The 21508-nt window shown below is 57.6% G+C and overlaps 1 protein-coding gene across 1 annotated transcript in view; it reads right to left on the bottom strand.

Moving 5' to 3' along the window:
- The window catches only part of NECTIN1 (nectin cell adhesion molecule 1), a 64268-nt gene that overhangs the window by 5793 nt on the left and 36967 nt on the right, over positions 1 to 21508 (bottom strand). Inside the window, exons 2-5 of the mRNA XM_025465234.3 lie at positions 10378 to 10728; positions 9528 to 9830; positions 9006 to 9123; positions 7451 to 7602 (exon numbers count right to left, since the gene is read on the bottom strand). Of these exons, the coding sequence (XP_025321019.1) occupies positions 7451 to 7602; positions 9006 to 9123; positions 9528 to 9830; positions 10378 to 10728 (924 nt within the window). The remainder of the gene's footprint in view (positions 1 to 7450; positions 7603 to 9005; positions 9124 to 9527; positions 9831 to 10377; positions 10729 to 21508) is intronic.

Here is a 21508-nt window from a genome sequence, read left to right as displayed (position 1 = left end):
GGGAGGTCGTTCCCAGCACCACCACAGGGTGGCACCGGAGACCACGGCTGACCACGGTCAGGGCAAGAGTCCTGGTGGGCAGGCCCAGGGGGAGCCTGGGAGGGCTGTCCGATTGTTCTAGGCCCTCCTCTCTCAGGCCAAGGCAAAGGTGTACGGTTTGGACATTCCTTCCGGTCTCTGGGAATCGGTTTCTGTCAGCTTACTCCCTGAATGAGCATCACTCACTCCAGGGGAATCCTGCTCCTCCTAGAAGCCCATTCCCTCCTCCCAGAGGTGAAGCTAGCCCCGTGTGGGAGCGGGTGGGGTGCTGTCTGCAGCAGGCAGGAGCAGCGCAGAGACTCTAGAAGAGGAAAGGACTTCTGGGAGTCCGGGCTGGGAGGGCTAATGAAAACACGGGGGCCCGAAGAAGGGATGGCGATCTGCCTGCAGGCACATGGCTGAGCAGGGACCACCCAAATGCTCCTGTTCCTGGCCTCTCCACATGCAGGAGTTGGCAGAGCGAGCAACAACTACTTGTCACCACTGTGTCCTCAATGCAGGTCAGCGAGTGGCTGTCCAATAAATATTTATTGAATATTTGTCCTCACCGCCTACTTCCAGAAGTTTCCCTGAAACCTCAAGCTTCTCCTGCTTTACCAGGTCCCATCTGTTTACTGCCTTTAAAAAGCGCCGCACACCTGCTCCCCACGAAGTGGGAGCTGCCTCCACAAGGCGTGCCCCAAAAGGCAGCTAGCAGGAACCTAGCCTCTGCTGTTTTTACCCTGCCTGCTGCCTCTTCAGTTCTTGCCCAGATCTGAGTGCTCTCCTCTCTAACCTGCCTCATCACTTCCCCCATCCACCTACCCATCTACGGATCTATCCATCCACCGATCCATCCGTCCATCCATCCATCCACCCATCTACCCATCCATCCATCCATCCATCCATCCATCCATCCATCCATCCACCAAGCCACCCACCCATCCCTCTACTCCCTACCCAACTATCCATCTATATACCCATCTACCCGTCTACCAATCCATCCATCCATCCATCCATCCATCCATCCATCCATCCATCCATCCACCTATGCAATCAAAAAACATCTACGGAGCATCTATTTTGCTAGTCACAGGATACAAGAAACTCATAGCCTATCTGGGGAACCAAATGACACCCTTAGGGACAAAGCAGCACACAGACATTCAAGGGCACTGGCAGAGAAGTGCCTCAGGATTCAGGGGAAGGAGAACAGTGTGGACTGGAGTTAGCCCAGGCTCCTTGGAAAAGACTTATGCCATGCCTTGAAAGATGGCAAGGACTTGGAGAGGCCAAGAGAATAAAACAGGCATGCAAATGAGGGGACCTACCTTTCCTTTCAAATCTTTCCATCAAATCTTGTTGACTCTTCCTATTCAATATTTTATCACTTCATGCCAGATTTTACTGTCTTTGATTCCCGACTCTCCCACCTCCATCTGGTCTCTGTCCCCTTTCAGTCACTCTATCCACGGTCAGGAAGTTAATTTCCACTGTGTAGACACTACCACTCCCTTTCTCAAAGATGAGCAGTGATGTCCCCACCGCCCACTAGACAGTGCCAGTCTGGGCTTCAGAGCTTCCATCATGCCACTTGATCTTGGCTTTGGCTAACTTGTCCGCCTTGTTGTCCAAGTTCATTCTTTACTGCAAATCTTTGCTCATGCTGTTGGCACTGCTAGAAATGCCCTTCCTCATTCCTTCCTTTCCATTCTTTCAGTTTTCGAATGGCTAAGGTTCTCCTTTTCTCGAAGGAATGAGGAGAGGGGCTGGGGAAGTGGCAGCCTCAGGATAATTCGGAACTGTTTCTAGTCAGGGTGTTACGGCTGTGTGCAGTCTAAGTTCTGATGCATTTATTTTTATGCTTTCTGCGACAGCGGAGACCCAATGAAAAAATAAAGCTCTCCTACATCGTACTCGACTAGATTGAATTTTGGGGGCCCCACTAATCAAAGTATGGTAGAGTTTGCTGTATTACCTGTTTCATGAGAGTGGCTTGTGTCCCAAATTAGTCCATAAATTCGAATTCAGAGTAAATCCAGAACCTGACCACTTTCCACCATCGCTCTGCCCCTAATCGAAGCCACCATCACCTGTCACCTGTATTATTGCAGTAGCTGTATAACTGGCTTCCCTGATTATAACCTTTTCCTTTTATAGATGATTTTGAACACAGCAGCCACAGAGCCCTGTTAAGTCTGGAGAGTTTAAAATGGCCTACATGACCTGTGCCTCCACTCCCTACCTCTGATTTCATCTCTTGCTTTCTTCCTGGCTCACTCTGCTCCAGGCTTACTCAGGGCCTTTGCACTGGCTGCCCTCCACCCAGAAGACTCTTCCCCTAGGTGTCCCATGGTCCCTCCCTCACCTCCTTCAGGGCCTGGCTCAAACTTCTGAGATCACCTTCTCACTGAGGCCCTCCCTGACTGCCCTATTTCAAACCACAGCTCACGAACCCCACCCTGGCACTTGTGACCCTTTGATCCTGTTCTTCTTTTCTCCATGTCACTTTTTTTTTTAAAGATTTACTTGACATGGAGAAAGCACAAGCAGGGGAAAGGGTAGGGAGAGGGAGAAGACTCCTTGCAGAGCAGGGAACCTGATGCAGGACTCAATCCCAGGGCCCTGGGATCATGACCTGAGCCAAAGGCAGATGCTTAACCACTGAGCCCCCCAGGTGCCCTTCCATGCCACTTTCAAAATGATCATATATTTTTTCCAATGTATTTCATCTGTTGGTTGCCATCTGTCCTTCTGTATTAAAACATAAACTCTAGAGGGACAGGGACATTGTTTGGCTCATTGATATATTCCCAAGCATCTCGCCTGCCTGGCATGTGGCTGGAGTTCAAGAATATTTGTTGAACGAATTCTGTTAAGGCAAAGCTTGTCTCAGAGGTGAGCCTCTGGGTGTCTTTCCTCCTCAAGGTCTCTTCTTTTTCTTTTTCTTTTTTTCTGTTTAACTTTCCCCCCCCCCCGCTAAGAAGGTTTACTCTTCCCTGGGGATCTGTTGGGACCCAAAGGGAGCGCTGGTTATTTTGGCTGTTTTAGGGCCAGGCCTGCCCAGAGGTAGAAGAATGGCTAAGACGACCTTCTGGCACTGTGGATTTCAGAGTGCAGATGCCGAGTGAGGGTGCAGGAGGAGAAGACAGGAGGGTCTCATTCACTGGCAAGTGGAGGTGGCTGTGTGGTGTGGAATGGAGCACCTCACTCCCCACCCCCCGTCTTACGAAGGGTGCAGCTTGGCCTCCATTCCTGAAAGACCATGGCCTCCCCTCTGGGATGGCAGGCTGGTCGGGCCCCGGAGGTGGTGAGAGTTTGGCTTCCCTTGGGGGCTGTGAGTGAGGGGGTAGGCAGGTACAAGGGCTGTGGGCAGACCAGCTTAGGGTTTTTGTTTGATCTAGGATCTGGAGGAGGTTTGGGGTCAAAGAGAATGTATGGGCTTGCTTCCAAACCAATGCCTGGGGCTTCCCCAGGCAGGCATCCTGAGATGAGGCCAGGAAGCTGCGAGAACTACACCTCCCAGTGTGCAGTGCTGTGGCTGCAGGGAGGGTAGGAAGGCCCGAGGTTGGACTCTGAAAGCCCTCTTGTCCTGTAGGAGCTGCGGCAGCTGCACAGCGAGTCAGGCCACTGGACAGGGCCTCATCAAGCTGGAGCAGCACTGAGTCCTCCCAGGGGCCAGGATGCAGCTACCTTCACACAGACTCCGCAGCACACTGCCATTCACCAGCCTGGAGAAAGGCATGTTTGCCCATGGCACGGCCAGGGCTCCCGTTTGCACACTCAGTATGCAGACAGGCACCCGCCTGCTTGCCACTGCACATTTACACACTCAGGACCACACACCCACACTCATGCCCCGGTGTGCATCGTGGCAGGTTCACACACACCCTCCCTTCCAGATGGACCCCGAAGCCTCACTGACACTTGTTCCTGAGAATTCCCAGTCTAAGAGAGAGACCTGTTACCCTCACCCTCAAGTGGTCATCCCCAGTGGATGAGCCCAGGACTTCAGTGGAAATAGGAATTGGGGCAGACACCCTCCCTGCTCTGCTCCCTGAGTGGCCTGGATGCTCTCTTCCCCACAGCCCCAGTCCCAGGGATAGATGCTGTCCCATTTGGACCCTTTACTCTGGTCAAGGCCATACCCTGAGCACCTCTCCCCACTCTCTACATTAGAGGGAGAAGGGAAGGGAGCTCACTGGTTTGTTTTGTGACTACTGGCCGGACCCCATGAAATTGCTCTTGGCCACTTGGATCTTGGAAATGGGCCTCTCTGAGGGCCTCAGGCCCTGAGGACATGTACACACAATTCTGGTGAGTCTGTCTCCTTGTCCCCATGGCCACAGCCCAGGCCTGTTACTTCCCACTAGGGACACCCTCACTATACAGCCCCTAACTGGTCCCCTGGTGCCATCCACACAGCCTCCCAAATGCTTGGTCTATACGACCTGCCTCGCCACACTGCTTCTCCGCTGAGAACCCTTCAGAGACTTGCCTTTGACAACACAGAGAAAGGCTGGTTTCTCCCATTCCTGCCCACCTGGCTCCCAACATCTCCTTCCTATGAGCTTCCTTTGCCTGCAAACCCCACCTTCTATCATCCTCATAGGAACAACTCAAACACCACCTCCTCCACCTTGATCCGGGGCCCCAAGAAGCCCGTGCTAAAGTGTGTCTGTGCAGGTGCAATGCCTCGCATATGTGTGCCCTGCACACACACGTATCTTTGGCACACACCCCACCACATGCCTCCTCCCCCTCCTGCCCCAGCTGCTCCTCATTTTCCTCTCCAGATGCGCCCAGGGCAAAGCTATTACCCGAACGGATGGCCAGAATGAAAAATTAAATTTCCACTTATCCGTCTCACTCATGCATTCCCTCCTGACTGGGGGGCTTGGAGCCTGGGGCCTGGCCGTGTCCCTTGGACTGGGCCCCCAGAGACAGACACGAGGTGAGGTGGGACTGGGGCTCAGACGTTGTCTGTGAGCTCAAGAACACACAGCTCTGCAAGGCTCAGACTTCCTGGATGGGCCCTCCAGGGGGGCAGAGAGAGCTTCCCTCCTTCCCTTGGGACGGGCTGGCTAAACCGCTCCTGGGCACATCGATGATTCAGTGAGCGTCATGCCTCTCTGGCTTCTGCCTCACTGGGCTGTCAACAAGAGTGGCCTATGCAAGGCCCTTCTCACCACCCATGTGTGTGACTTGGTTACCACCCCTGTCCCGCCCCGTGCCTCTGGGAGCACAGGAGGATATGCCGTGTGCCTCTTCTAGCTGGAGCCCAGGCAGCGTGGCCTACCTGCTCACAAGGCCAGCTAGGCCTGACCACAGACCCCATGCAGGGTGCCACTGCGGCCATCAGCCCCAAGGAAACAGCCCACCTTCATGGCTGGCTTCTTTCCTCTCTGTTCTGTAGCCTGGGCCTGGGAAGTGCCCCCTTCCCTTCCTCCCTGCTCCTGGACCTGATGTGACTCCCAGATGAGCAGTCCTGGACTCTGGTCATCCAGCGTCCTCCTGAGCTTTGGGAAAAGAGAGGCCCTGACTTGGCTCTTTTGACCCTGCCCTGAGGGCTGGGTAGCACCACCTGGCCCCATAGGCCTCAAAGGGCCCCTTACTAGTCCACTCATGCCAGGGGTAGAATCATGGGGGAATCACTGCTCCCAGTTTCTTGACCTCCTCCCTGATTTCCCGTCGCCCCCCAGTTGGGGGGTGATGCAGCAGTGGTGTTGGTGGCCCACCACTGGGGAAGGTACCATCACACAGGGGGGCTCAGTGTGTGCAGCCAGTGGCCCATGCCCCTGGCCGGAGGTAAATGGGATTATTTCTGTGTTACAGGCTGAGAAGTGAAGGCCACAGAGCCAGGAAGAGCCAGGATGTGTGCACAGTGAGGCCAAGTGTGTGTTGTCCCTTGTAGGACATGCCTCGCAGTGGCGCGGTCACACTCTAAGTCTTATGAATACTTCTCATCCTGTCTGCTCCGTGGTCCCACGGCCAGAGCCTGGGCACCCATGAGGCTCCTACTGAAATCTGGCCCAGATTTTCTCCAGGAGGGGACACGTGTGTGACTCTACCCACTGCCCCACCCCGTTTCCACCCCAAAGCCTAGCCTGGAGGATGGGTGGCCTTAGCTTTTCCCAGGCTCCACCTCGGATGCTTCTACTACTTTAACCAGTCAGAGGGCCAAGGGCAGGGGGTTGAAGAAAGTGGCCAATGACCAGAGACTCCACCTTCCCTGGGTGAGGATGGATGGAACAGCCCCAATGGCAGGTGGTGCAAATCCTGGACGCCTTCAGGCGGCTCATTTTGCAGCTGTGCCTTGGACGTACCCACAAACATGGTTGACTTCTGAGACGCTGGCCCAGAGCTAGTGCGTCTTCAGAACTGTGCTTGCCCTGCCCAACTTCTGATACTCCAGGGCCTGGCTTGACGTTTCCCTGAGGTCACTTCCTGCGCATGACACGTACCCTGGACACCACACTTCCTGTCCCGGGCGGTTCTTTCTGTCACTTTCTTATCCTGCAGCCAGCTCAGCTACGATGCTAAAGACACTCCCTCTTCCAGCTTGTGAACTTGTGATGGCTACTGTACCCCTCTATTGGCTTGTTGCGACCTTTCCATTAATAATGATAATGATAGAGATCAAGATGATAATCACAGAGCACGGGCCATTTGTTGACAGACTGGTCTGTGCTAGGTACTGGGCCCACATATGCAAATTCTGACAACAAGCCTTTAAGGCACCTTGTCTCATCCCCATTTTCACAGGAGGGCTTGTCCGCGTGCCAGCTGCCTGACAATGAAGCCTATGCTCCTTTCGTGGCCCTGTGCGAAGCCTCTCCCAGAACATGCTAGCTCCTGTGCTCCTTCCCTTTGCCCTGAGACATCAGGTGGCTGATTCTCCTCATCTGCACTGACACAGAGAGAGATGCAGGGACGATAGGAATTCAGTCAAGGGTGCACTGCCATGGCTTTGGGCTGTCTCCTTGTTTTCCCCCCAGGGTCCCCGCTTGGGATAAGCCTCGCCCTTCTGCCCACGTGGGGTTCCTGAGCTGCAGGATTTGAGTTCCACCTGCAAGCCCCCCACGCCAAGCCAGCATCACAGGATGCGGGCAGGCTCTAACACCTGTCCTCCACCGTCCCCCGCTCCCCAACCCCAACAGCATCCTCCCAGATAGCTCTTCCTTCCTCCCTGCTAGAGCCTCCCTCTGACCCCTCTTTGATCGGGGGTCACCCTGTTTCACACACAGCCTTATAACAGGGGAAAGAGAAAAGCAAAAGCAAGGCCAATGAATGGCCAGAGCTCAAGGGGGATCCAGAAGAGGAAGAGGAGACACAAACTTCCTGCAATAACAGAACCCGAAGGTTGCGTTGCGTCGACAGTGGAGGAAGCAGTGGTGGGGAGAGAGAGGCAGGGCCGGGCGCAGCCTCCTACCTGTGATATTGACCTCCACCTGGCCCGAGCGCGTGCCGATGGGGTTGGTGGCCTCACACACATAAGTCCCCGCCAGGCTGTAGTTGATAGGCCCCCTGAAGAAGAGGGTTCTGTTCTGGGCCTCCACGCCCTTGGGGAGAGAGCCGTTGAGCCTGTAGGGATGGGGAGACAGGCCAGATGGTTATGACTCTGGCTCAGAAGCTGCCCTGGTGTCACCCACCTGCCTCCAAGGGTCCCCACCCTTTGGCCGAGTTAATAATAGGCAGGGTCTGTCTTGGGAGGAGGAGAAGCAACCACAGCAATAACCTATTGCATTTCACAGTTTCCTATTATTCAGCGTTTCATGCTTGATGGTCCCAGCACTAAAATGTAGACAGGACAGGAAGGGACTGGTCCCACTGAACAGGTGAGAAACTCTACGTTCAAGGTCAAGGAACACAGCTCTATGTGATAGAACTGGAGCCTTAACCAGGTCTTGGACTCCTGGCACGGTGCTCTTCTGACCACTCTTTGGTTTCTTGGGTTGCTGGTTCATCATAGAGATGTCTGGGTCCTAACCCCGGATCTACTGAACCTGGACTGCTGGAGCCATGGCCTGGAAATCTGTATTTTGACAAGTGGCTCGGGTAACACGATGTGACCCATGTCGAGGAATCGTGTTCCATTTCACTACCTCATTTTCTCAGTGGGTGTTATCACAGGCCTTTTTCCTGGGGAACATCCTTCTGATCCCCGAGGCCTCGAAGCTATTATTCTCTTGGACCTAGCAGCTCCCAGGCACACTGCTGAAATTGGCAAGCAGACCCTGGACAGCCACTTGCACCTTCAGAGGCACTTCTGGTTCTAGGAAGTGGATGGAGGGTGAGAATTAGCTAGGGCATGCCAGCACCTTCCACTTGGACAAAGTGGACAGAGACTATAGACACAATGTGGGCACAAGCTTCTGGCCATCAACATCAACCTGCTTCTTGGCTTCCCTACGCCCATCTTTCTATGTGTTCCATCCAGCTCTTCTCTGGGAAGAACCTTGGCTCAGGCAATCAGAGCAGGCTGGAGGGGCAGACGGGACCTGTGAGAGCCAGGCTCAGAGACTGTCATCAACAAGATGACAGGATGTGGGGCAAGCACTCCATGAACACTGGTGTTCTGGGCTGACGGCTGCCCTCTCCTTGAGAACCTGGGGGTGCCGGAGAGAAGGAACGGGAACAAAGAAAGATCTGGGATGCTCCAGAAAGCCAGCTTCCCTGGGGACACCTCGATAAAAATAAATAGCGGGGGCTGGGGTGGGAGTGACTCAGACTGAATCACCAAAGGGAAACGATAACATTCTTTATTAGGGAGAAGGCAAGTGGATTATGAGGGAATCCCCCTCTGGCAGAATGGTTTGGCCCACTGACCCTGATGCTGCCAGACATGGGGTGTCTGTGCCTGGGATCTCCCCATCTCGCTGAGAAACCTGAACCAGGATCCTCATTTCCTCCTGACACGATGCTCCTGGAGGTGGTGGGGGAGGGGTGGGTACCTCCCTGTGACCAGCCAGCCCCAGAGCACTTACGTGGTCCAGTGGTACTCGGTGGCAGGGGGGTTGGCATCGGCTTTGCATGTGAGCTTCACATCCATCCGCTGAAGGTACCAGTTCCCATCAAACCCCTCGATGGTCACTTCGGGCTCATCTGTGGGGCCGGGGATGATGTTTGAGAAGGGTAAGGGCAGCCGTGGCAGGGTGAGGGGACCTTGGCCAGGGAAGGGATAGGAGGTAGCAGTGACGTGGAGACAGCTGGAGAGGGGGAGAGGGAGGAGGTGGATGGGGATCACGGGCCCTCAGAGCAGAAGGAGCGAGGAGGATGAGGAAGGACAAGGACAGATGAGCCAAGGGAGATGGAAGAAGAGAAGAGGGAGGACAAAGCACCCCCAAAAAGCAAGAGGGAGGGGGAAGGTCAGAGGGGTGAGGAGGAAGGAGTGGGGGGAGTGGCAGGAGGAGAGAAGCAGAGGAGGAGGGAGGGCTGGCATGGGGGAGGTGGGGGGAGGGACAGGGATGCCCACCCCGGGTACCCGGCCCACACCGTGCCCTGCTTACACTGCACGTTGAGGGTGAGGCTTTCCCGGAAGCGATCCATGTGGTAGTTGACGATGCAGGCCAGGGACTGCTGGTGGGCCTCCCGGCTGGGCACCAGGCGGTAGCGGCTGATGACGGTCACTGTGCCGTTGGGGTTCCGGATCTCTTGGTACTCCGCTTCGCCCTTCAGGCGGGTTTCCCAGGACACCACGCTGGGAGGCTTCCCATTGGCGGAGGTGCAGGTGGCCACCAGGACCTTGTCGTCCTGCCCCTTCTTGGCTCGAAGCACAGCCTGGGTACCCTCCACCCAGTTGGTGGGTTTGGCTGCGGGGAAGCAGAGAGAGCCATGGCACCAGCTCTACCGCCCCGCTCAAGGTGTGCAGGCCCGGGATGTGGCCCTCGCCATCCTTGCCTCTCAGCTGTGCTGCACCAGAGTGGCTCCCATCGCTTCTCATGGGACTGCTTCATATCTAACCTACGTCCTTCCTGCTCTACGACTGGTAGCCAATCTTGTCAAGCCGAAGCCTTCTCAGAGCCTTGGCATGCTCAAGGCAAGTGGCTCATGCGGCCCTTTTCCTTACCTGGTGTCTGAAGCTTCTGGCTACTTCCCGGTCATCCACAAAGTACCCAGGTGGGCCTCCAGCCTGACTCCTAATCCTCAGCTCTGTCCACAGCTAAGGCCCTGCTCCCGACCCCCAGTGAACTGTGGGACAGCCCGGCTGGAAGGGACTGGAAGCACCAAGCCCGGAGCTTTGGGAGCATGTCAACCCAGGGAGAAGGTCTGGGGCCACTGAGGCACACGGTGAGGATGGCCAAGCCCCAGGCCCCAGGCCCCTGCACAAGCAGGGAGGGAGGGGTCGGGCCAGCTTACCCATCACGGTGAGGTTGAGCTGGCTCTCCCGATTGCCGGCGGGGAAGGTGGCAAACTCGCAGATGTAGACCCCCTCATCGTCCAGCTCCAGGCGGGAGAGGCGGATGGTGCCGTCGGTGAAGGAGGGCCGCAGGAATTCCACGCGCTCGCGGTAGGGAGCCAGCACCGAGACGCCCATGGCTGGGTTGTAGATGGCCACGTTCTGCTTGGAGCCATTGGTGGCCTTCTGCCAGGTGACCTGGGTGATCTTCACGCTGGGCAGCGGGTTGGTGAAGCTGCAGTGCAGCACCACATCCGTGCCGATGAAACCGTACATGGAGTCGTTCACCTGGACCACCTGGGCGTCGGTGCCTGGCAGAGGAGACGCGGGGCTGGTCAGTGACAGGCTCGGCCCCCCGCCCAGGCTCCCGGGGCGCTGCCGCTTTCTTCCTGGCGGCATTTCTCTTTTGATTCTCATCATAAAGATAGTACTCTGCTTGTAATAAAAGCACTCTAGGCAATACTGAAAACTACCGAGAAGAAGAGGCACCACCCATGATCCATCCCGCTGCTCAGAAATCTCACCGCTAACCTCGTAGGCGGCATTCCTCCTCTACTTCCTTCTCTCTACATCCTTTCTCTAGATGTCTCTGCATGACCGTCTCTTCCCTACACAAAGTCAGAATCCTATTGCACGTATTGTTTCCTACGTTGCCTTTTCTCCATGGCAGGAATATACACCTCCACCCTGGTTTCTGAGGAGGCTCGAGGGCACTGCTCTCCTAGGAGCCGCCAACTGCGTCAGCCTTCCTGGGCCTCAGTTCCCTTTTGGCAAATGGGGCATAAAGATCCAGTCCTCCACCTCACCGGGGTTGCTAGGAGAACCAAATGGGACTAACGAGAAAGTGTGTCAGGAGACAGGAAGCGCTGCCCACATGGCTCACAGTGGCCGCCATGATGGCCACCCCCATAGGTCTTCTCCCTTAAGACTGGGTGCCCACGCCCTGGGGGCACCGGCTCCGTCCCTGCCACCCAGCCAGGCAGGTTGAAGTAGGTGCTGTGCAAGGCCCTACTGGCTGGCTCCTGACCGCCTTACCGACCTAGCCTAAAAATGTCTGGACATTCGGCATCCTGGTTATCTGGGCCCTGCCTCTTGGTCCACGTCTCTCCGTACATGATGCCTTCCAACTGTGTCAGACGGGGCCCCTCCTCAGAACACGCCATGTTCCCGTGTTCCCTTCCTCCCTCTCTCCCTCCTCCTAACACTCCTACTAGACTCTTGCTCATGCAGCACCCTAGAAGGCCCTGGAAGGCTCTTCCCCTTTTCCACCGAAGGATCTCCCACTCAGGCCACCTCTTTTAAGAAGCTTCCCAGACCTTCCCCGCCACCTCTGCTACAGATCTTTTCTGCCTCGGCATGTGGTTGTTCGCGCCTCTGACTTCTCCACCAGAGCAGCATCTATGCGCTGCCCAGCCCAGCCCAGCGTCTGGCACACAGTAGATGCTCAGTAGATCTTTGTTGCCAGACAAATTGCAACGGAACCCGTGAGAATAGAGATTTGCAAGAAACAGGGAGTGATCAGTGGCATCGGATGAATGAATCAATTCCCCCCAGTCTCCTCACCGATTGCTTTATTCCCACTAGAATGACTTGTTTGAGCTCTGCTCTACCCCGAAACTCAGGGCAGCCATCCCCTCCGGTGGGTCTCTCCGGCCCCGGCTCATTACTGAGCTCTGTTACTGGCGGTGCCTCTGCACACTTTGTTTGGTCACATCTTTACTGCACTCAATTTATGGATAGATCTTTGGCCCCTTTGAGCCAGGCCCTTGCCATGCTCTGAAAGCTTCCCTGATGCTCCTCACTTCTCTATTCTCTATTCATATCCACACAGCCCTGAAAAGCTGACCTGGGGTACCCCACCCCTACCCCTCCAGCTGTGCCCTCGGCTGGTCTATGGGGCTCTGACATGTCCCTGGGCAGAGAGCACTGTGGGCTGGTGGGAGTACAATGGAGGGAGCATCCATCAGGGAATCGGGAGAGCTGGGTTCTCTCGGCTCCCTCCTGAATGGACCTTGGGACCTTGGCCAGCCACTTCCCCCTCCTGAGCCCTATTTTCCTCCTCTGTAAGGGAACAGGACTCCCCCAGTTCCCATGGTCCCTTCTGGCCCTGAGTCTGTTTCCCTGAACTGCAGCCCAGCCCAGCTGGGGCCCCACCCCAGAGCGAGTCCCACGGTGAGGTCAGTGGGCCAGACAGCCTAGTGCTCCTGCTGACTGGCCAGTTGGCAAGCGGTTAAGCCCTAGGCCCTCCCAGCAGGATAAGTGGGTGCTCCCTCCCCCACCCCCTAGTCGCCACTCACCAACCTGCTGGAGGTTGCCCAGCAGCTGAGATAATGTGGGTATAATTGGGGAACTTTCACCACACAAAGCCAGAAAACAGGAAAAGCCAGTTGGGAGGGCTTGGGCCATAGGTTGGGGTTGGGGGTTGGGGTGTGGGCACCAGGAGCTGTCTTGGGATTGGTGCCCAGGCATGGTGGGGCCCATAGCGGGACACAGCTCACCAAGCCTGCCTCGACCCCATCTCTCATCTCAGTCCTCAGCAGGTGTGGGGACGGGCAGGCTTCAGTGCCTGGCACACACGCTGCCATTCATTTGCTGTGTCTTCAGCGGTGACCTCACCCTTCAGAGCTGTGAATGCCAGGAGGGAAGATCGCTGACAGCGGCCTGGGCATGGGGGCGGGGCGAGTGCCGCCAGGGGCTCGGGCGCCCCAGCAGCCCTGTCTCGTCCATCATTGCCTAACCAGACCGAGGCAGCCCTCCCCACCCTGATGTCTGTTTTGGGGTTAAGGCCCCTCTCTCCTCTCCAGAAGCAGCCCCATGGGGGGCTAGCAAGGAGAGTGCCTGGCATGTCAGCTCATTGCACACAAAGCCAGTTCTCCTAGCCCTTGCCCCTTCTCTCCTAGTGATGAGTGGGCAGGTGAGAGTGGGGGAGGGCCTCTAAGGAGGAGGTGGACTCATTTTGATGTTGACCTCTCTGTCCACAGTCCACTGGGAACAAGGGAGCCCTTGGGGTACAGGGTTTGGGGTCATTCCCCGCTCCCAGAGTCCTGGAACTGGGAGGGGCTGACGACACTGGCAAGGTCTGAAGACCCTCCCTAAGCCCTCCACCCCACTCCAGGCTCAGAAACTCAGAACCCAGCTCCCGGTTTGGGATTGCCAGTCTTGGCCTGAGGATGCAGGGTGGGGGAGATGTGCCTCATGCTTTTGACTGGGCAGACTGGGAGGCTTTCGGAGAGGGGGGCACACCTCCAGTGATCGGAGAGGCAGGAGCAGAGTGTCGCAGGGAATGGGGGAGCGGGGATCACTGCTGCAAAGGCGGAGAAAGGGCTGGATCAGGGTAGTGACCCAGGAAGAGGGCCCTCCTCCACACAGGAAGAGGTGGGCCATAAACCTCCTCTGGAAGGCCCGGGAGAGGGGGCGGAAACAGGAGGCCAGGCCTTTCCAAGCTTCTCCATCAACCACTCAGGCCCTGATGACCTGGAAGCTGACCCTTGTGTCTCCCCAATACTGCCTGAGCTCTTCCCCTTCTCTAAAGGGTTGTCCCATCTCTTCCCCGCCTCGGGCAGGACATGGGCTTGGAAAGAGCCAGACAGTGGGGATTTGCATCCCCCCTCTGTCACGTACAAGCTGTGAAACCTTGGGCAAGTGACTTGACCTCTCTGTGCCTCAATTTGCACTGAGATTGCACATCTGTAAAATGGGCATAACAGTCATACCTAGCCCATACAGTCGTTCTCAGGATTAAACGAGTACATGCAAAACTAGAAAGCAGCACTTAGCACAAAATTAAGTGTGCAGTAAACGGTAGTAGCCACCATCACCATCACCACCGCCTTCATCGTCATCTGTATCCCTTTAACTTCTCTTTTCCTGGTGTGTGTGTCTAGTGTGTCTCTTGGTGTTGTGTCCTGCCTGGCTTCCAGCAGATTGTGAATCCCTGTGTGAGAGGGAAGGCACGGGTTTGCCTGGGGTTGAGCTGACCGCATCATGGCTCGCTGGCAGGATCCAGGACTCAAGAGACTAGCCCTCGAACCTTCTCTGGTTCCCCAGGCCATTAGGGCTGCTCCACACAAAGCATCATCTGTCCTCTCGCACAGGCCCCCTCTTACGTGAGAAGCAGGGGCTGTCCCACATGTCGGGGACGGGACCACTAGAATGGTAGCAGATTGGAGCTCCATGGACCACATAATCTGTCATTTTACAAAGGAGGAGTCCAGGATCCGGAGGGGTTGGCTCACTTGCTCAGGGACACAGAAGAGCAGCAACCAGCCCAGTGCTGGTTGGGAAGATCCCACTCTACTTTTTTATAAGGGACTCACATTCTTCATCTAACACCCCAGGGTGCCATACTGGGTGGCATCCGTCCTTCCTGAAATGTGATCTCACAACCTCTCTTGCTCCTTTTGATAAATGGCAGGAATACCAGTTATAAAATGCAGCCACGGTGCCTGCAGGTCACCCTGCGCTGGGCGCAGCGGGCGGGTGGGGCAAGAGGTTGGGGGCCAGGGGTGAAGCCCAGTGGGAGCCTGGGTGGGGGCACCTGCAGGAGGCACAGAGCAGGAAGGACCCAGAGAGGCGGGAGTGAAGGGTAGAGAGATCCATGGGAGCCTCCGTCCTCAGCAGAGAGGTTCTGGTATCCCACGGATATCAAGGAATGTGTTTTCCTTTTCCTGACCTCAACATTTTCCCTGACCACCCTGTGAGCTTGTGCCAGGGTCTGGGATCCAGGGCCCTGCGGGCCTGGGTGCAAGTGCCTCAGTTTCCCCATCAGAGCTGGGGTTGGGCAGTTTGGACTGCCTTCATGGCTTCGCAGAAGTGCTGAGCCAGGCATCGGCCGGCCCCCCCAGACGTCAGGAACCTGTAAAAGCCCGAGCTCAGCAACAAAGCACAAAGGCTCCTCAGTTGTGGCCGACAGACCTGCTCCCCAGGGCCCCGCCCCCTGCCCTGCCCGCCACGGAGCTAATCCGAAGCTGAGGCCATGGGTTCCCACGCAGTGGGGTGTGGCCCAGAATGGGGGGCATCTGCTCCCCACACCCACCTTGAGCAGTTTCTCTTCCCACCCTTTGAAACATCAGACCCCCCCCCCCCCCGCCCCTCTCTGGCCAGGCAGGCTGGGACTGGGCCCATGAGGGCGGGTGGGGGGGCACCGGCAAAAGGAGGGGGTTCTGGGATTTCTAGCACAGACCAGCTCTTCCTCTGGCCCCCATCCCTGTTCAGAGACTCGGCCTGGGTGCCCTCAGTCGGGTGGACAGCAGGCACAGACCCGGCTGGGAGGACCACTGTGGGAGGAGCTCTGGGCTCCCCACCTACGCCCTCTCAGAGCCCCAAATCCTTTGGGATCCATCCCTAGGGCTTTCCAGGGATCTCACTCCCTGCCACCACCACCACCACCCCAGAACTGGCAGAAAGGAAGAGGACATCCGGTTAGCAACCAGCTTAGTGGTAAGTGGGAATGACTCACCTGGGGAGGGAGGGTGGGCTAGGGTGGGGGGTGGGGTAGGGCCTCCAGCCGAAACCCTGCTGAGTCAGCACAGTGAAAGGTTAGAGGGCCCCTCCTCCCAGTTGGGCAGCTACTTCCCTAAATGTCAACTCCCAGGGCTGGCCAGCTCCTCACTTTCTGATGCCAAGGCCGATCGACCTGGGGGAGAGGCTGGCAAGGAAGAGGGTATGATCAGAAGGGAATCCCGTTTCTAGGGTCCCCTCCTCTGGGAAGGTTTTGCCAATCAGTGTTGCCCAGACCCAGTCTGCCAGCAAGAACCCACAAGAGCAGGGTTCTCACCGAGATCCTTTGAACTTGTCTCATCTTGTATCTATGCCCCAGGCAGGTTTCCCCATTATTCGGGAGCCCCCGAGGGCCCAGGCTGCATCTCTACCCTCTGAGGTCCCTTCCATGCCCAGGACAGGCGTCCAGGGTGACCCAGGTCAGAGGGCTCAGTGAGGACCCAGGAGCAGCAGCTGACCCAGTCCTTGTCCCCATCCCCCTAGGTCCCCAGGTCACCAAGGCTGAGTGCCTCCTGCACTGCAGGTGCTCTGCCCGGTGGGAGTGGGCCCTGGAGGACTCTCTCTGGGAGCAGTGCCTGCTGGGATGGCTCCAGGTGTCCCGGGGCTTTGAGTCCCTGCTGCATCCACCTTGCCAGCAGAGGTGATAACATCCCACCATCCCACAGTCAGGGGCTAATTGCTACTGTCCAAACCCAGGCGCCTCCGCCCCTCATTTGGGGTCACAGAAAAACTGCCGAGGTTTTCTTCTTGGCTGATGACCCCCCTCAAACTCCCGACATGGAGCTGGTTTAATGATGGGCTGTGGGGCTGGCGCCGGAGCCTTGGGCGGGTGAGCGCAGTGCGTGGGAGAGGAGGGGGCGCGGCAGCCTGGGAAAAGCTCGGTGGAGAAGGAGCCCAGGAGCTTCCAGACAGGCTGGGCCGGCCCGCTCCCCAGCAGCCCCAGCAGCCCCAGCAGCCCCAGCAGCCCCAGCAGCCCCAGCAGCGTGGAAGCCCCGGGGTTGTGGTGGTGGCGGTGGGGGCTGCTCCGGCAAGTCTCAGCTCTCTCCGAAATCTAGCAGGACAGGTTGGGGGACCGGGATGAATCAGGGAGCTAGGTTGTGCCTTCTCCCGCTGGGGAGCAAGTGGCCAGGGACACCTGGACCTCTCCCGCAGGCCTGTTCCTGTTGGCTGCCCCCTCCCCAGGGCCCAGGGCAGGGCCAGGCCAGAGCAGCCCCCGACTCCCCCAGGACGTCCCAGGAACAGAGAGGCCTTCTCAGTTCTGCGGCTCTCTGGCTCGAGCCTTCAGACTCCACCTGTTGATCCTCTCTGGACTGCTCGCCCTGCACCTGCAGCATTTCCTCTGGCCCAGTGGTGGGGAGGAGTATGTGCTGGAGGTCAGGAGAGGAAGTCTCTGGTCCCCATGACCCGGTCACATGTCTCTATGTGGCCTCAGGTAGGGCTGTTCCCTCTCTGGCTTCAGTGTCCTTTTCTGTAAAATGAGAGTGTTGGACCCCATGACCCTGGAAGACTATACTTCGGACATCAACTGCCTGGTTGTCTCTCTGCCCTAGGTCTGCACCTTCTAGGATCAGACTCTAGGACTTTGTCATCAAAGGGCTGCTCCACCTCTGTCTACTGCCCAGCTCCTCCAGGAAGACCTCCCAGATTAGGCAGAATGTGGAAAATCCAGGCTGCACAGCAGCAGAGCGGGGTGGATGCTAGCTCCTATACGCTTTGGAATTCATCTTTGTTCTCCATCCCCACTGGCCCCCATCCAGACTCCCCATAAGCCTCCCCCCTCAACTAGCGCAGTCTCTTCCCCGCCCCCCACCTCCAGCAGAGTCTCACTTCCTTATTTTCTCAACACCCTCAGATGGGACTCTAACCACCCCTACCCCCATTTAAGTAAATCCTAAGCCCTTCCCTTCATGGCTTAACTTAACACTCAGCATCTTATTCTCGCCTGCTGCCACCACTGCTACCACCGCGTCCCCTCCTCCCCAAGCTCCGCCCAGGCGCAGGCCACAGCCAAGTCCACATACCTGCCTCCAGGCTCTCCTCCAACCCATTCACCACTTTCTAAAACATAAATCATTTTCTATTTAAAATCCTTCCATGGGTTTCCTGCAGCCCTCGGGATCAAGTGCAAAGTCCTTTTGGGCTCCAGACCTCATCTTGGGCGCCGGAGCCCGCAGCCACCTCCTTCCTCCCTGCTCTGTCTCTCTCCCGCCACAGGGAACGTCATCCGTTGCCTGCCAAGTTACTCCCTCTGCTGCAAGCCCATACCCTGTTACCTGTGCCCCAGTCCCCTTCATCCTTCCTGAGTGACCTTACCCTTGATTTTGAGGAGGAGGTTTCCTGGAGCACCTGCCCCCCGCCGAGTGAGGGATCCAGCACCCGAGGGCCCCAGTACGATACATGTATCATAGCATCTCTCCTAGTGCGGGCAAAGAGTAGGCATACGGTAGGCAGAAGGGAGCCCTGCGTGGTTGGTGGAGGAGGCTCCGAGCCAGCTGGGGTTCCAGGCCAGGCTTAGCCACATCTTGGGTCTGAAATCGCACATTGGTCAAGGGCAGGGCCTACACAGGAGGACACAGCACGGTGTCAGCAGGTAGGGTAGGAGGACAGAGCTGGAAAGCGAGGCCTCCCATCTGCACCCAAGACAAGCAGGTCAGGGCTGGAATCTTCTTGACTGAAATCAGGAAGCTGTACCCCAAAAGGTATCCTGCTGGTCTCACCACAACCCCACATCCTCTGCTTGCTTCCCACTTGCCACGTCTCGGTTTCTTTCCTCTTTCCTCTGCCCCAATTCCTAGCACACAGCCCTGCCTCCTTCCTCACTCTAGACCAGAGGTGAAAAATATTCTTCTCACCCAAGCAAGCTGCAGAGGAGGCCCTGCTCCCAAGGTCTCAGCCCTGTGAAGCCTGCACGCCGCGCCCCCCTCCAGCTCCGCACCCCTCCCAGCACAGCCTGGGTTCCTCCTGGCTTAGCCCTTTCAGGCCTGGAGGAGCCTGGAAGGCCGGGCTCGAAGTCTGGGGTTCGCACAGGTCCCATCTCTGCAGCCCACGCCAACCGTGTCCACCCCACCTGCACAGACGACACACCTCCCAGCAGACAGCCACGGCAGCCAGGGCCCCCCTCAGCAAGGGTGCGTCTTTAATGACACATTTTGGGGAGTGTAGGCAGCAGCCTCTCCAGAGAGCTGGTGTGGGGGTGGGAGAGGCGGGGGGCTGCCATGAAAACAGAGGGAGAATCCCTTAGGCCTCCCCAGGAGAACCTCTTGAAAGCTCCGTATCAACATATGCATTGTCTCCGTCCTGCCGCCTGTCTGGAAGTGGAGTCTCTAGATCTGCCTCTTGCCAGAAGGGACTTGTCGGACCACCCCAGTGCCCAGCTCTGCCCACGCCCTGTCCGGCTCCAGGCGGCTGTCTGTACCCGAGCCTGGGGGCTGGGCCTGTGTGGGGAGGGGCAGCGAGGGGTGGGCATGGGGCAGGGATGTCCTGTCTGCTTCCCGGGAGGCTCATTCTAAGAGCGGAGGGTTGGGTGGGAGACTGACGGCCTTAAGAGGGCCAGGGTGGGGGTGCAGAAGACAGTAACTCATCCACGAGCACTGACTTTGAGTTCAGACGGGCCTGGGCTTGTACGCACTCCTTACTGGCTGGGTGACTGCATCACCCTCTCTGCGCCTCAGTTTGTCATGTATGAAATGGGTACAATTATAGTGCTGTTGCCTAGGGTCGATTTGAGGATTAAGTGAGATAATTCATAGAAGCTCTTAGCACAGTGCTTGGCACATAGTTATGCTACATAATGGGTTGTCTAATTGTTATTACAGGCTCGGGGAAAGAAGCCACCTAGAAATCAGGCAAGCTGGTTTCTATTCTGGCTCTGCCAACCTCCGCGTGATCTTGCGCAAGCCATCGCTGTGATGAGGCCGCGGTCCCGGGGCAGAGGTCCTTAACCTTGGTGCTATTGACATTTAGGGCCTGATAATTCTCTGTCGTGGGGGCTATCCCACGTGCTGCAGGGTGTTCAGTGGCATCGCTGGCCTCTGCCCATCCTTCCTCCGCTGGGACAGCAAGAAATAGTTCTAGAAATCGCCAAATGTTCCCTGTGGGACAAAACAGCCTCCAGTACAGACCACTGGCCTAGAGGGAAGGGCGGGGAGCTCAGGCAGGGGTGCTGCAGGGTGTGGGGATGTGCAGGGCAGACCTCGGCGTGGCTGGTGGGCTCTCGGGAGGGGAACTGTCCTGGGCCCTGGGGCCCAGCGGCGGGTCAGAGCAGGGGTGCAGGCCTTCCTGCCTGGAGAGCCTGCTGGGGGCTGTATAGGAGGAAGGGGGTGCATGAGGTGTGTTTGGGGAAGGCAGGTGGAGAGGACCAGAGGCCCCCGGGGAGCCTGTAGCCCACCGCCCTGTGCTGTCAGAACACGGTGATGGAGTAGTGGGGGTCCTCGGAGGACAGAAGGGCAGCGGAGACACAGCAGTGGGGGTGCGGCTGGGCGCCTCGCACAGGGAGGCGGAGAGGCTGCGAAGACAAGGCAGCGTGTTCCTACGAGCGGAAACGAGGTCGGGCAGCGTCTTTCTCCGGCTGGTAAACCGCTATCATTTCGGAAGGTTTGCACCTCATTTGGTTTCTGCTTAAGTGAAATCCACAACATGTGTTCCCTGCATTAGTGGAGTGTTTGTACTTAATTAGTGGCAAATTCTTTCATATTAAAGTCATTAAGTTTTGCCGTTTGCTCTTCTCACCCCGGGTCTGGCTCTCTCCTTTTCCCTTTTAATGCAGGCGGCCTATTGCCGGTCGTTGGGCCGCAGGAGGCGCGGTGCACGCACCTCCCCTCCCTGTGGCACTAGGACCCTACGACCTCAGCCCCCGTGCCCGTCCAGCCCTGGGCTGGCATGTGTCGCTCCTAGCCCTCTGGTCCCCGGGCCAGGCCCCTCCGTGTGGCCGGCAGCTCTCTCTCCTGCCTCTGGGGCTCCTCCTAGGGCTTGACTGTCCCCAGCCGACCGGGCTTCGGGGTGTGGGCCGGGGCACCGCTGCTGGCCGGGCAAGGAGCGACCGTGGAGCTCAGGAGGCCGCCCTCGCACATTCGGGGGGAAGATGGGATGGGGTGGAGACCGCCCCGTGAGCCCCCTCCCCTCACAGACACAGGAAGGCCTCGGTCTCAGTGGTCCCTCGGGCTGACGCACACGCTCTGCAGCCACAGCACAGTGGGGACGCTGGCCCTTGGGCAGGAGGGCGGGTCGCCCGTGATCAGAGCCCAAGACAACCTCTCCTCCACCTGCATCCGATGCGGCCTATGAAGCAGCCGCCGGCTGCAGGCCCCACACCTATTTCACTTTTAGGTTAGATAGAACATTCCCGGGCAGGGCAGGAAGGGCTGGGTCTTCCACGCTGCCCTTCACAAGACCTTGAAGCAGCCCCGACCTGGACTCCTGGGACTCCTCCCGCAGACTCTGCAGGCGGCGCTGGGATGGGGGCTCGGGGCCTGGCCTCAGGAGGTCCGAGATGGGGCAGGAGCCCTCCCCTGCTCAGTGCCCCCTCCTCCATGAAGCCCCTCCCGCAGCATCTCTAGTTGCCACAACCTGGTCCCAGCCCTGCTGTCTCTATCC

The sequence above is a fragment of the Canis lupus genome, chromosome 5, assembly GCF_003254725.2.
Source record: "Canis lupus dingo isolate Sandy chromosome 5, ASM325472v2, whole genome shotgun sequence".
NCBI lineage: Eukaryota > Metazoa > Chordata > Mammalia > Carnivora > Canidae > Canis > Canis lupus.
The sequence above is the reverse complement of the archived record's forward strand: the minus strand, read 5'-3'. Positions and strand labels throughout refer to the sequence as shown.